A 14,224-nucleotide genomic window follows, 5' to 3' on the forward strand; every position below is an offset into this window, starting at 1 on the left:
AAAGAAATTATCCACAAAACTGGACTTAGGCTTTAGGACTTCTCGACTGCAGAAGGCTGGACTGGGATCTTGCTCATCTTTCAATGCTCAGCTGTTTGCAAACACCAGGTGGCACAGGTCTTACTGGAGTGCCTGAGCTGTAATTATGGGTCAGCTGGGACTGGAGCTGGCTGCAACCCACTTGCGTGACTTGCCTGTAGAGAGCATCAGGGTCCTTTTCCATGAAAAACAACTCGGAAGCTACTTGATCTGCAAGTTTCTTCTATGTTGTAAAAGTCAAGAAGCAAAAGTTACTATTACAAAAAACACTGAAAGGCTGCTTTCAGCATCAATTAATTTTCCCTATGAGTGAGTAAAGAAAAGGTCTTCTCTTCCCCAACATCTGCTTCATCAGATTGAGTTCTCTTGCTATAGGCTGTTGATTGGCCTCTGGCAAATTAAAGTTGCTTTAGTTAAAGCAGCAAAAAGGCAAAATACCCAGACGCAGCCTGGATTTATCTGTGAACTGGGATGTTGGTTTCTAATCACTGGCTTATTATTAAAAAATCATTAAAAGCTTAAAAATTATTAAAAGACACCTCACCAGTAAGCTCGTGTTTAGCTGCAACACTAATTTATCTCCAGTTGCCTTGTGAAGCTCCTGGAGATTAAGCTGGCTTCAGATCTGTTTTCTGATAGTGCCATCACCTTTTACCAACAGCCTGAAAGAAAATTCAGTCTCTATAATCTGTTATTTACAAACCAGTGGTTATGTTTTTGCAACCTTGCGTGACCTTAATATTTTTGAGTCTCTTTTTTGAAATATTTTCTATGGCAGAAGAATCCTAGTAAAAGTTTTGTTTTATTTTTAAAGCTGTATTATTTCCCGTGTGATTTAGGCCCTTGAAATTCCAGACAGGGATTGTAATTGGACGAAAGGTTCCAGTTTGGCTGTAAGGTGAAAACCAGATGAAGCAATGGTGAATTACTGCAAGTGTTTGTGTCTGTTTTCCTGACGCACTTTAAATCTTGACCTAGGCATAACTATGAATTGTCTGCAAGTAAACACACTCCTATTTGTGAGGAACATGCTCCTGGTGCATTGCTGCCTCCTTTGAGTTTGCTTTCTGCCAAGGTCGGCAAGTGGCTGTGGAAAACATGTCTTTTCACCCACTCCCAAAACCACAGATAATGACAGCTCTTAACCTGGGTACATGTCTTGAGGCCAATATTTATATGGGATACTGTTCGACTCAACAGGGGTAAAGAGGTCCCCAAAAAACATTTGCCAGAATGATGGCAGAGGGGAAACGAAATGAGCCAGACAAACCCCTGATCACACCACAATTATTTTGTAGGAATGTGAGGAGAGAAAATGAAAAGCCAACATCTCCCCCAAGCTAAAAAACCTTAAACACCAGCAAAACATTTTTCAAGTGTCTCAGGCTCCTGTCAGGTATCCTCTGGTGAAGCTTGCTGTGGTGGCCTAGGACATTCCTGATCCCAGTGCCTGCCTGGCCACTGCTGGGACTCACATTCCTACAGCCAGGGTAGGAAAGGGGAACATGTGCCTGCATTTCAGCTGCCTCTTCAGTCTGGCATAATAATACAGACACTTTTAATAAACCCACAAAGGCCTGTGAAATGGGTTGGGGGTGGCGTGAAGACCAAGCCTTATCTCCCCCTCTGCTGTCCCTGCACCAGGGCAATGGCAGCTTGAAGGGACCAACAGTCATGTGGCATGGCAATATTTTAAGCTGCCCCAACAAAATACAGGTCACCAACAGACTTCCAAACTGCAAACCATGAGCTGCCCTAAAAAGGCTGGGTAAATCAGCATTTCCTCACCTCTAGCGATGCTATCTCACCCTAAGCCACCAAAATATGTAGTAACACCTCTGGCTTTCACTGATCAAAATAAACAGAAACAGCCTCCATCGAGCCTGGGAGAAGACCCAGAATCCAGGCAGGGAAAAGAAACAACACTAAGTTGCCTCTCTGCTTTGTACCTCTTTGCACAGCTAATTAACACAGCTCGCATGCCAAAAAGTGGGATTGTGCTGTAGGGGGGAAAGTCATCATGAAGCAGTTAATTTAATAAACCCAGGGAAAGTTTGTTCTGCTGGCAGTCATCCCATAAGGAGAATGAAAGGCAGATTTGTGCAAGTGGATTATTTGCTCCATGTGACTTGCTGAACACTATTTGCTCCAGTCAGAGCTCTTTAGGAACATGTTTACCCTTGTGCCATGGTGCAAAGTCTTTTCTGATAGACGTGGAACAATCTGTCATCTCCCCTTCAGAGTTTATTTCATATTGCTTCTAATTACCAATAAGGGTGCTTATCCCAAAGCATGTTTTGAAGTATGTCTTGCTCTTTTTTGCAATCCCTCATCTGCCACAGTGACCTCCTTTCCAATCCAGACTGATTTCATTAGTTGGGCTTTGGACTACCATAAGGATTTGCATTTCTGATGCGTTTAAATTGCCGGATACTTGTGTAACTGGTATAGCTCCATACCTTTTCACTGGTGTCAGGCTCCTGTGCTGATCCTTGGATTCCTAGAGTGTGTCCCACATGTCTGTCTGTCTGCTTTCTGTCTCTTTTCAGGTATGTCTTTCAGATATGTCTTGGGCTTGGTCATTGTTGATGTAAACGTTCAATGATTGCTCTTGAGACCCTTATACTGCTGCACCCCTCCTTGCACACCAAGGTCTGGTTTTATGTAGGATTGAAGGGTCAGCACAATTCCGGTGAGAAAGGACCTCTGGGCATCGTGTTGTCTAATCCCTGCTCAATGGACAGTCCACTGCAAAGATAGGTCAGGTTGCTCAGGTTCCCATCAAGTTTTTTAAATCTCAAAATATGCAGATGGCAGAACCTCACTGGGCAGCCTGTGCTAGTGCCTCACCACTCCCATGAGAAGGACTTTTTGCCTCATATCTAGTCAAAATATCCCTTGTTTCAGCTTATGCCTGGTCCTTCCTATTCTTCCAGTGTGTGTCTCTGGGAAGAGTCTGGCTCTGTTTTCTCTATACGGTCCCATTAGTTAATTGTAGGCAGCAAGTCCCTTTTATTCTCAAGGCTGAGCAAGCACAGCCCTCTGCCTCTCCTCCTCCATCCTCTGCTCCAGCCGCCTGACCAGCTTGGTGCCCCTGACGGGGCTTGCTCCTCTGGGTCAATGCCTTTCTTGTCATGGGGAGCCCCAAACAGGACTTTATACCCTGGATGTGGTCTCGCAAGTGCCAAGCAGAGGGTAATAATAATTTGCCTGGACCTGCCAGTTACAGTCCTGCTAACACAGCCCAGGATGAGGTTGTCCTTTGTGGCAAGGGCACATCACTGGCTTACTTTCAGCTTGTCCACCAGCACCCCCAAGGCGCTTTCTACAAAGCTTCTTGCTGTCCGCTCAGCCTCCAGACTGCGCTGTTGCATGGGTTATTCTGTCCCTGATACATGACCCCACATTTACCTTTGTCCCTGTGTCTTGCCTGGCAATGGTGATGGCATCCATGGTTTATTCGCTTGCTTTGCCTGAAATTCTCTGCTGTCAATTAGACAAAAAAGTTATTCCCTACTTTTTTTCTCGATGGGAAATTATTTCTAATAGAAATAAATTGAACACTCTCACCCTGCAGTTTTGTTGCCTGACCTTTTCTGCTATATCTGAAATCTCTCTCTCAAAACTTGCTTTTGGGGAGTGGAAAGAAGACTGTCTTACCTGAACCTAGGTAAAAGAGTAATGAACATAGTACTTGGTGTTACTGTGCCCAAACTTTCTGGATTTATCTTATGGAGACAATTATCCTGATTGCATTTTCTTTTGCATAAGTCAAAGGAACTGTACCGTATCACTGGGTTCATTTCACCTAACTTCCACTAGATGAAAATTACATATCCATCCCAAGCTGGTCTTCTGGCTTCCTTGACCATTAGTGGCAAGAAAGACAGTCTTCCTTTGATGACAATTCATCTCACTGATCCTAGACTCCAAAAGATGTTGCATCTCAGAGATGTCCTGAGGTCTCAGGTAGCACAAGTAGGGAACTCACTGTGCTGCTCCACAAGCAAAGCCTGGCCCCACTGGTCTGTAATGTGTCTTTTCATGCTATGGGGGTCCAACCAGCAGAGGTAACACATCCCTGCGGGCAACCAGGAATCCTCATCTGAGCAGATGCTGCAGTGCAGCAGTGAGACATCCAGGCTCACTTCCCTATCAAAGAGGAAGTTGTCTTCAATCTGCCCTATGCTCTTCAAAAGAGATGGATAAGTTTGCTGGACTCCAGCAGGCTTTTCATACGGTCTTTTGCTGGTTAAAGTTTGATAATTTTTAGAATAAATATGTCTGAATAAGTGTCCGATCCTGCAAAAGCTCCATATTTTTGAATCTGTGTGCATGCTTGGCACTGAACCTCTGAGTGGTCTTGCTGAGTTCAGGGCACTACCATGATCGCCGTGCTTGCCGCCATCCTGCCGTTTCTATTTCAGCCTCTCATTCCTGCAAAGCCTGAAGATGACCTTAACCGTCCCCTTACCCCAGCTGCCCTACATAATCCTTGCGTGGTGATTATTTACTCCATTTTCACACTTATTACTTTGTTTATTTTCCACATGGCAGTACCTAAGAGTGGAAGAACATTTTCATCCTCTGCTGATGTGGTTTTCTGCTCGGTAGCAGCTGCCTCCTTGCTCATCTGTAGTGTTTGTTTTCTGCACAAGGGGACGTTACTGATTTCATCTTTTTCTGTCTCATTTATGCTCCATTTCTCCGCTTCTCTTTCTATTTCAGCTGGCACTTGATGTGAGAAAGTGTGTGATCTTGTGTTTAAGTTATTCACAAGGACCTGTGTCTCTTCTCCACCACACATTTCCCTGGGGTTGATGGGCAATTTGCAAACCACTCTAGAGCTTAATATTTCCACATGTAAAATACCGGTAACATCACTAAAGATGTGCAGATGGTTTATTTTTTACTGGGGAGGCCAATCTGGAAGGAAAAGGGACTTCAGTTTGGATCAGCTCAGAATGAAATTTCTCTAGAAGACCAGAACTGAAAGCACTACAGCTGGTATGGGAATAACCGATTCATTCCTTTCCAAGGGTGTTTCAAAAATTTCTACCTTTTTAAAAAAAATACACCAAAATAAACATGCAAAGCACTCTGAGGTCTCTGCCATTATCCCCCAGTGATGCTTTCATGCTGTTGCTGAGACTAAAGGGGAGAAAAATCCATTAATGTTATATAAGATGCTCAGAAATGCCTCTGAATAAATAAAAGTGCTGCAAATTGTACACTGCGTACATGTCAGGCAATTCATCAGCAGTGCCAGGACACTCTTCCCTCTTCGGAGGAGAAGGCCATGGCAGAGCCGAGCAGGTGTACTGCAGGTGGCTATTAGCAGCAGGTCACCCAGAGAAATTTTCAGGACATCTCCATGCAGCGCTGAAATTTTGCCATCCGGCACAACCCTCAATAATCTGTAGGCATGAGAGCTTTGTGGGAGGTTGTGAACACCAGCTGAGGCTGCTGCCCTGCCCAGCTGCTTGCTCCTGCAGCATGGAAGCAGAAGGGATGTGCGCCTACTTCGACAGTGCACACACCAGACCGCTAGCTTAAATCCCTGCGGAAAGTGGATTTGCACCTCCACACTGAAGCAGAGGGAAGATACTCTCTCTTGCCAGCACTAGCAAATGGATCGTGATCGTCGCTCACTGTGCTGGGTGGACAACAGGCGTCCGTGGCACCGCCAGCCGAACCTGCCTGCTCGAGCCCCGATCCAGTGCATGACAGCAATTAGGTTTTGAAGGCACCTAAGGCACTTGGCTTCCTTGCCAGCTGCATCAGCAAGTGGTGACAGCAACATTTCACTGTTTTTTGTAGCTCTCCTCATCTCACTAGCAATCATTTTAAAGGGGGACTTTGTCTGTCAATAGGTAAATTGGTGGCACCGAACACGTGGAGGACTGAATGACCATGATTTCTTCTGAAAGAGCTTAGAGGAAAATAAGAGATCCAAAGCTGCAGTGAAATTAGCATCACTAATTTCATCAGGAGTACAAAAAGACCAAAATTAGGTTATTGAACGACAGATGAGGAGAATCTTTTGTGTTAAGACCTTGGTATAGCAGGTAATGGGCAGGATGAGGAGGAACAACAGTGCAGAAGAAAAGGTATTTAATAAACGGAGACAAGCAATGGAAAGAAAGAAAAATAACACGGTCTGATAAGGTGTTAAATGTCCCAACATCCGTGCTTTCTGTTTCCAAATAAAGCATGTACATTTGTGGGCTAGGAGGTTGCTCCTGCTTCCAGAAGGACGCAAGCAGATTGCTCAGGCCCAGGCTCTCCCCAGATCCATCAGAAGCTTGGACCCAGATCAGCTGAACGTGGTGGCTCAGCTCTGTTTGCCTCTGTTGCAAAAATCACACCAAAAGCAGGCCCAGTGTATTACCTAAAACTTCCTCAGCTCTCCAAAGCAATTCTCTCATTTTTCGTGGTGCATGCACCTCCTGGCACCCACCTCCAGCAGCTCCAAGAAGGACCACAGCTCTGTATGGTGCCATGCCATGCCACGTGTGCCAGTGCCAATGCCATCAAGAGGTGCTGAGGGCAGTCCACCGTGGTCATTGCTCCCATGGTCATCATTCCCACTGCACCAGGGGAGCAGTGGTCCTCACCACCCCAGCCTCCTGCATCCAGAAGAGCGTGACTGTGTCTCCCATGCTCCTCGCTACCTCACTCAGTTCCCAGAAAAGCTGAGTAAAGACTGTCTTCCCCATGAACTTACTGCAGGATTCACAGTTTTTCCCTCTTCTGCACCAGGTTGAGATGCTGATTGTCCATTGTGATCAATCTTTTTAGTAGGGACAGCTGTGACAGGGCAAGGGGTAATGGTTTTAAACTGAAGCAGGGTAGGTTTAGACTGGATATAAGGAAGAAATTCTTTACAATGAGGGTGGTGAAACACTGGCACGGGTTGGCCAGAGAGGTGATGGAGGCCCCATCCCTGGAAACGTTCAAGACCAGGTTGGACGGGGCTCTGAGCAACCTGATCGAGTTAAAATTGTCCTTGCTCACTGCAGGGGGGTTGGACTAGATGACCTCTAGGGGTCCCTTCCAACCCAAAACATTCTATGATTCTACAGTTCTATGGGTTTATGATATGGTGTCACACACACACACACACACACACACCCCCCACCATCTCCAAGCTCTACCAGACATGGCTGAGCAGAGCTGGCTGCTGGGGGTGCTGGGGATGACACCCAAAGTCTCAGCTCTGAGCCAGGAAGGACAAAGATTATAGTCTTTCTGTGGTATAGGAAGCGCTGAAGCCCCAGGGAGATGGGGTGCAGCCACAGCAGCTCCTTTCCCTTGCTTTACCAGAGCTCTTGGGATCTGCTGTGCTTCCTTTAAACTCGATTTCTTTGATTACTTAAGAACCTCAACTTGTGTCTGAGAAAAAAAAGGAAGTTTCTAAGTGCCCCCAGCTGGGTGTGCTGGGAGATCTTTGATACCAGGAGAGCATCTTAATGATTAAACAAGAATTTATATTCTGTAAGTTCTGATTTTGAAGCAAAATTCATGATGATTGGGAATGTGGCTCAGGATGGCTACAAAAATGATCCAAGGGCTGGAGCACCTCTCTTATGAGGACAGGCTGAGAGAGTTGGGGTTGTTCAGCCTGGAGAAGAGAAGGCTGCGGGGAGACCTGATTGCGGCCTTTCAGTAAAGGGGGCCTATAGGAAAGATGGGGAAAATCTTTTTGGCAGGGACAACTGTGACAGGGCAAGCGGTAATGGCTTTAAACTGAAGCAGGGTAGGTTTAGACTGGATATAAGGAAGAAATTCTTTACAATGAGGGTGGTGAAACACTGGAACAGGTTGCCCAGAGAGGTAGTGGAGGTCCCATCCCTGGAAGCATTCAAGGCCAGGTTGGATGGGGCTCTGAGCAACCTGATCGAGTTAGTGGTGTCCCTGCTCACTGCAGGGGGGTTGGACTAGATGACCTCTAGAGGTCCCTTCCAACCCAAAACATTCTATGATTCTATGACTTTTTAATATCAGAGCCTTGCAGGACCATGCTCAGTGCTTGGCTTCTCTACTGAGACAAGCAGCAACGTGTGCTAATTAATGCCAGTTTGTGGGAATGTCTGGGTGTGACTTACATCTGCTGGGAAGCAGAGTGAGACCTCACCACTTGTTTCACATAATCAAGGCTTATATTAAAACATCCCTCTTTCCTCCGTACCCCATGTGTTAGGCACAGCAGTTGCTTCAGGGCAGTATTTCTCCTGGGGGAGGTATCTGGGCCATTATGTCTAACCTGAAGGGCTGCACTGAGAAATTCTTGATATACTGAGCTGTATCAGAGTGGGTGGATTAGAAAGCGATATGCGGTGGCATCTGATGGCTAGTCCTCACCCCTGCTGTCAAACACCCTGTCAAGGGGAGAGGCATTTCTCTAATATTGGAATAGCGGCGCTGTCTCCCATTGGTAACATCTGACTTGAAACGTCCTTCAACCAGGTTGGATTTATTATTGAAATTCACCCTAAAAATCAAATGTGGGTAGGAAATGACTTGATGCTTCCCCACTCTATCCCATACCCAGAGCTGTAGCGTCACAGTCAGTGCCAGTTAACAGTGGTAATTAGTTTTCCGCAGTGGTTTGGGGTGGGAGATGGGGGAGAAGGAAGCCAGAGGGTATTAACACAGAAACTTCTGAGATGGCAGCTCTTCCCCTCCCTCTCCCTCTGCCGAGGAGTCACTGTAAGTGTTACTCTGGGAGACTGTGCTGGAGCTTGGAGCTGCCCTGCTTTGCAGTGTGCTTAGAGCAAAGCCCATGCCACCCTGCTTGCCCTCACCATGGTCCCGTGGGTTGTGCAGGTGCATGGGTCCATGAGCTCAAGGTTAATGGGTTATGGGAGAGGGGAGCTCCCAGGACCAGGCATCGGCATCAGTGGATGGAGAGCCCCCAGGGAGAGCTGCGGGAGCATGCTCTTCCTCTCCTCCGCAGAGCACTATTATAGTCACATCTGCAGGCAACTGTGGACACACGGACAGAGGCTCCCGGGGTGCTTGTGGTCAACCTGGTTTCCAGTTTTGCCCACTGAAACCCCTTCGAACAAAGGCAGGGCTGAAGGAAGGGTGGCAAAGGAGCGCTGCTTGCTGCCGTCTGCATCGCTACAAAAGGTTTTGAAGGTCTGAGGTGCCCAGCATTCACGCAGCCCTGGCCCTCGGCTGGGATGGGACCCAGGCGCCTTGCCCAGAACCTGGGTTTGCAGGCAGCAGGGGTGTTTGCAGCCCCTCTTGCCATGGCTGTCATGATCCTGCTGGATATTAGGGCCAAATGCCACTTAGGGTCCCCAAATCATAGCCCTGCACAAGAGATTTGAGGGTGTCTGGGCTGAGACAGTGACAGAGGATGTCTGGGGGTTGTTAGCAGCAGGTTTCAGAGTCCCTCTCCTCCCTTGCACCAAATAAATAAATAAATCTCATGGGGGTATAATGCACCGTAGCACTTTAATCCTGCTGGGGATGAAGTGGATTACTATGCTATTTGGCTGGCCCCCGTGTGCAGAGCCAAACTGTTATAACAGGATTCAAATCCTTTCCCTAACTCAGAGCAGATTTGTTTGTTGCTTTAAAAAATAGCTAGAAGACAGCTTGGCCCCATAAACCATGCTACGACCCTTTCTGAATATAAAATTGAACTATTTATGCCCTCCTTTAAATGTGCTTCTTTTCATAATTCAGTAAGTTCCTTGAAGTCCTACAGAGATGGAGACGGGTGATTTTTACAAGAACGTTACAAACACACTTTTTGACTCTTTACAAGAACCTTTTTCACACTCTCCGAAGAGTTAAAGTTGGGTGTAAAAAGCTAGTAACTTCTTGAATGAAGACCTGTTTTAACCAGTCATACACAGCACCTCGCAAGGCATCGGTGCCCAGCCAGGCTGTGATTGCACTGCAGTCCTCTGCCACGTACGGCTGGGTTTTGGGGCAGGGACCGATGCCAGCTAAGGAGCGAGGGCACAGCCTCCCACCTTCGCCTTTTCCCCAGGGTGCAGTTAGCAGTGCTGGGGGAAATTGTTATTAACAGGGGGGAAATGCAGAGGAATTCCCCGAGCCTCATCTCCACAGGCATCAGTGAACCCTGTTCATTTCTTCCACGCACACGGAGCACCTTAAAACTTCCCCCGCACGCCGGGGCCTCCTCTAATTAATATGTGCTTGGAGGGAGCAGCCATTTAGCTGGGGCGCTCCGTTGCCTGGCTGTGCCTCTCCAAGGGGAGATGTCAGGGCGACTGTATGCTTGAAGGAAGACAGGTTACAAGGTAATGTATATAATACAATTGAGAACGAAGGTGACCTATAGAAGCACGATAAATATGTGATTTTTTTCTCTGCTTGGCAAGTGAATTTTGATCCCAGCATAGCACCACTTCGTAAGGTGCTGCGGCCACGCCTGGGAAAGCTCGTGGGAGGACAAAGAGCAGAAAGCGGCAAGAAGGACAAAGAGGCTCCAAATCACACACACACACCCCCCGCCCATTCATACCCCTTCCAAACAGGCAAAACCGAGGGTGGCGGTTGCAAAATTGTCTTTGCTTGTGTAGAGCTGCCTGTGTCAGCCTGTTGTGCACAGGGAAAATAGCAGCAGATCAATAGAGGTGTCTGCGCTGACACTCTTACGTCTTCTCCTTTAAGATGCACTGAATCACTCATCAGCGTTCCCAGTTAATGAGCCTTTCAGTGGGAAGAAAGACATGGGTTTCTTTCTAAGCATGTGCTTCTCTGGCAACCTCCAGACCTCTCCTAAAGGAAGAGGTGAGTGGTGGACTCTGGGCATGGTCAGAGGTCCAGGCTGTGACTGCAGTGACAGTGTGCCAATATAACTTTACTGGAGGTCCCCCTTGGTCTAGCTATGGGTCTGTGACAGGAGAAGCTGGTACAACCTTTCCCTGGAGGGTTCCAGGGCTCCCCGACCCTCTGCCACTCACCGAGCGCTTGATGTGGTGCCAAATCTCTGACACAGATATGGGATCACCGACCATGGGTCCTTGCAGTGGGCTGGATCCCACCACCATCCCTGAGCGCTCCCCTGGGTGGAAGGGGTGAGAACAGAGGTCCTGCCGTGATTTGACTTGAAGGGAGTTATGCGCATTGGCACTGACTGAGGACCTGACCTGTGTGAGGGATGTCAACATGCATAATCACACCAAAATACGATGCCTGTCATTTATCATTTGCACCAGTCAGCCAGGAGCCCCCTCACCTGGGTGCTGTGGAGATAGAACATAAAATAATCCCTTTGCAAAGAGCTTACAGTTTTGGAGTAAGCAGAAACATTTAAACCTCAAAGGGAAGGCAGACAAATGACATTGCTCCTAGCCCTTGTTTCCTAGCAGGCTTGTATTCATCGACCGCGAACCTTAATACAGTTTTCACTCCACTTGTCAATTGTTAAGATAGATTTGGGGGCTGTCAACAAAATGTTACTCTTGAAATGACCTAGCTGGAAATAATAGACTATGAAACGTCAAAGTAGTCATAATACTGTAAACCACCGCAGAGGAATATGTTCAGCCCTTTCATTTTTAATGGTTCCTCAGGTGTCATTTGGCATACGGGACAGTTTTGGGGGGGATTTCCCTTTCCCAGCTTCCAAAGTGTCTGAGCCAGGTTGCTGGAGTTAGGAGCAACCACAACTTCCCTGTGCATCCCCAGGGGAAAAACGATCACCTGGAGAAGTGGTGTCACCTGGCTTGTCTTTGATACCTGTTTTTGGACAGGGAGCCTTGCTGGCTGGAGGTGACAACCTCTCCACCACCAGGTCTCGCTCGGAGACAACTGGGGTTGGCCCACAGGCTCCGATGGCTCACTGGCACTGGTCATGCCAGGCTGGGCACAGAGGGGTCCAACCCACTCCTCTCTTCTGGGTGCTGGCACAAAGCGGTGGTGGCTTCCTTACAGAGCTGGTGGGAAACCAAACTGAACACCTTGAGAGTGGACCAGTGCTAAAGCCTGCCGCATTTACCCAGCTGGATGTGAGCTGGGTGACTCGGGAGCACCTTCAAAGTGTATTTCACTTCACAGTCAGAAGGTTTTTTCGGAGCAGGGCAGTTTCTTTTCAGCTTGTCCCATCTACCTGGTGTCTCAACAGGCCTGCATGGGGAAACATGTGCCATCGGATTCCCACTACAATCATATCGCAGGCGCAATTTCCACCCAGGTCAAGACAATTCTCACTGGGGCTTCACTGACCTTTTCCTAGAGGCTCCCATTTGTTTCCAAGAGAGTTTTGCATCCAGTGCCTACTTTTAACAGCTGCCAAGGCAGTACTGAGATTGCCTGTCTCTCTGCTAGGCTTTGGGTCTGACCAGTGAAGAACTGGGCCAGGGGGGATTTTAATACATTAAAATGCCCTATGTGTTTAACAGAGAGGAACAGAAGCATCAACTTTTTGGGGTATGCTCAAAGGTAAAATGCTGCAGTCCTTACCATAGCAAATCTGCAACTCGAGAGGACCTGAACTGATAAATTCAGGTCTAGTCCTAGTTACCAGTGAGGCAGTCAGTGGACACCCCTCTGTGTGCTTATGGGATCTCATCAGACAGTGCCATTAGCACTGAAATTGTATCGTGACCTTCAATAACCTTTTTTCTGCTCAGTTTGGGTTTTTTTTTTTTAATAATTAAAATTATAGATGAAAGTAGCAGGAGACAGTCGCATAAAAGGGGTCGAGCACAGAAGCATTCACTTACAAAATCTCCCCATGCACTTAGGAACACGGCTATTTCTTTTATCCATTTGGATGGCCAGACCCTTTCAGGTAATGACAGGGCTGCAGGTTTTTTAAATAGCTTGTGTCGGTGGAGGAGCGCGATGCTGGGAGAGGCGAGCTCGCACTTGAGCAGTCCGTCCCCCGTCAGCTCCTGCCCCGGGTGCTCGTGGGTTGAGCACAGCCTTGCAGGGAAATCCTCCCGGAGCTGGCACCCTGCTGGAAACAATCTCTCCCTGCTTAAGCACATCCTGAGACTGGAAATATAACTCTGGAAAATCTGCCTTTTTTTGGGGTGGGGGTGGGGTGATGGTGCTGTTCTGAAGAGGGATTTACCCCGTCAGCAGACCTCCCAGGTTCAGGAAAGATGCTCCCCGCAAGCTCTCCGGGTTCCTGGCGGGAACCCCAGCAGAGCTGAAGATAAGTTGTCCTGAATTAATATAATTCCTGAGCCTGTTGGGCTTGCGAAGCAGCATCACAGGTCAGGTCCGCAAGGACTTCCCGCAAAACAAGAGTCACTTCATTAAAGTTGGTCATCCACTACTCTGGTAATGTAATTAAAGCCTCCCAGTCGCTTTCTCCCCCTGCTGCTCCTTCTCTACATACAAACATCAGGGCTCTGGGATAGACGGAGCTGTTGACACTCTGTCAGTGAAAATCCAGAACCGTGTGAGTAAGAGAAATGTTTTATGGGGACTATAAATAGTTTTGCATTAAGGCAAATGTATTCTCCTGCCTAAAATAGATTCACCTTGCAAACGGCTTAAGGACACTTTCAGCGCCAGAGGAATGCCTTCAGACTCCCCTCAGGAGACAGAAACAGCCTTTTTCCCCCCAAAAAGCGAACAAGACCAGCAGGCGGAGACCCCTGCGCTGGCTGCCGCCCCCCTCTCCCCGCTCCCCGCTGCTGGGCAGCCACCGGCTGTGCTTGAGTGTCAGCCTGGGAGCCCACCCGGCGTCCTTCCACCAAAAAGGGAGCTTAATTCATCCAACTAACTTTTCCAATCATTTTCTCCAAGAGGCTTGCAAGGCGCGTGCTCGTTACAGGGGTGAAAGGGATGAGGAAACTTTGAGGAGGGGGAGCAGCCGCTTCCCACGCTCGCTTGGAGCAGCGGGTCGCTTCCCCTTCGCTCCGAAGGGAATCATGCAGCCAGACAATGCAAACATCCTCTCTGCCAGGGCTGCAACGTGTTAACAGCACTCTCCCCTCGCTGCCACAGCATCATTTCATTCCCTACGGAGAAACACCGTCGGGGGGAGGGGAGGACGAGAAGATGTCAGAAGAGAGGAAAAATATTTTTAACTCACCTTTAGGCTGTGCGTTGGGTTGACGACGCAGACAAGTTGCCCGGCGGCTGAGAAAACCCTCTTTGCCTTGTAGTGCTGAAACCGCAGGTGAATAAGATCTAACACAGCCCCAAAGCACTGGGTGAAGAAAAGCATCACAACTTTTGG

The 14,224-nt window shown here is 48.0% G+C and overlaps 1 protein-coding gene across 1 annotated transcript in view; it reads right to left on the bottom strand.

Annotated features, from left to right (window-relative positions):
* Positions 1-14,212, bottom strand: part of SIAH3 (siah E3 ubiquitin protein ligase family member 3) — a 48,598-nt gene extending 34,386 nt beyond the window's left edge. Inside the window, exon 1 of the mRNA XM_009644776.2 lies at positions 14,078-14,212. Within this exon, the coding sequence (XP_009643071.1) occupies positions 14,078-14,212 (135 nt within the window). The remainder of the gene's footprint in view (positions 1-14,077) is intronic.
* Between the last annotated feature and the right edge of the window lie 12 nt (positions 14,213-14,224).

Source organism: Egretta garzetta, unplaced genomic scaffold (genome assembly GCF_000687185.1).
Source record: "Egretta garzetta isolate BGI_Z169 unplaced genomic scaffold, ASM68718v1 scaffold268, whole genome shotgun sequence".
Lineage (NCBI taxonomy): Eukaryota > Metazoa > Chordata > Aves > Pelecaniformes > Ardeidae > Egretta > Egretta garzetta.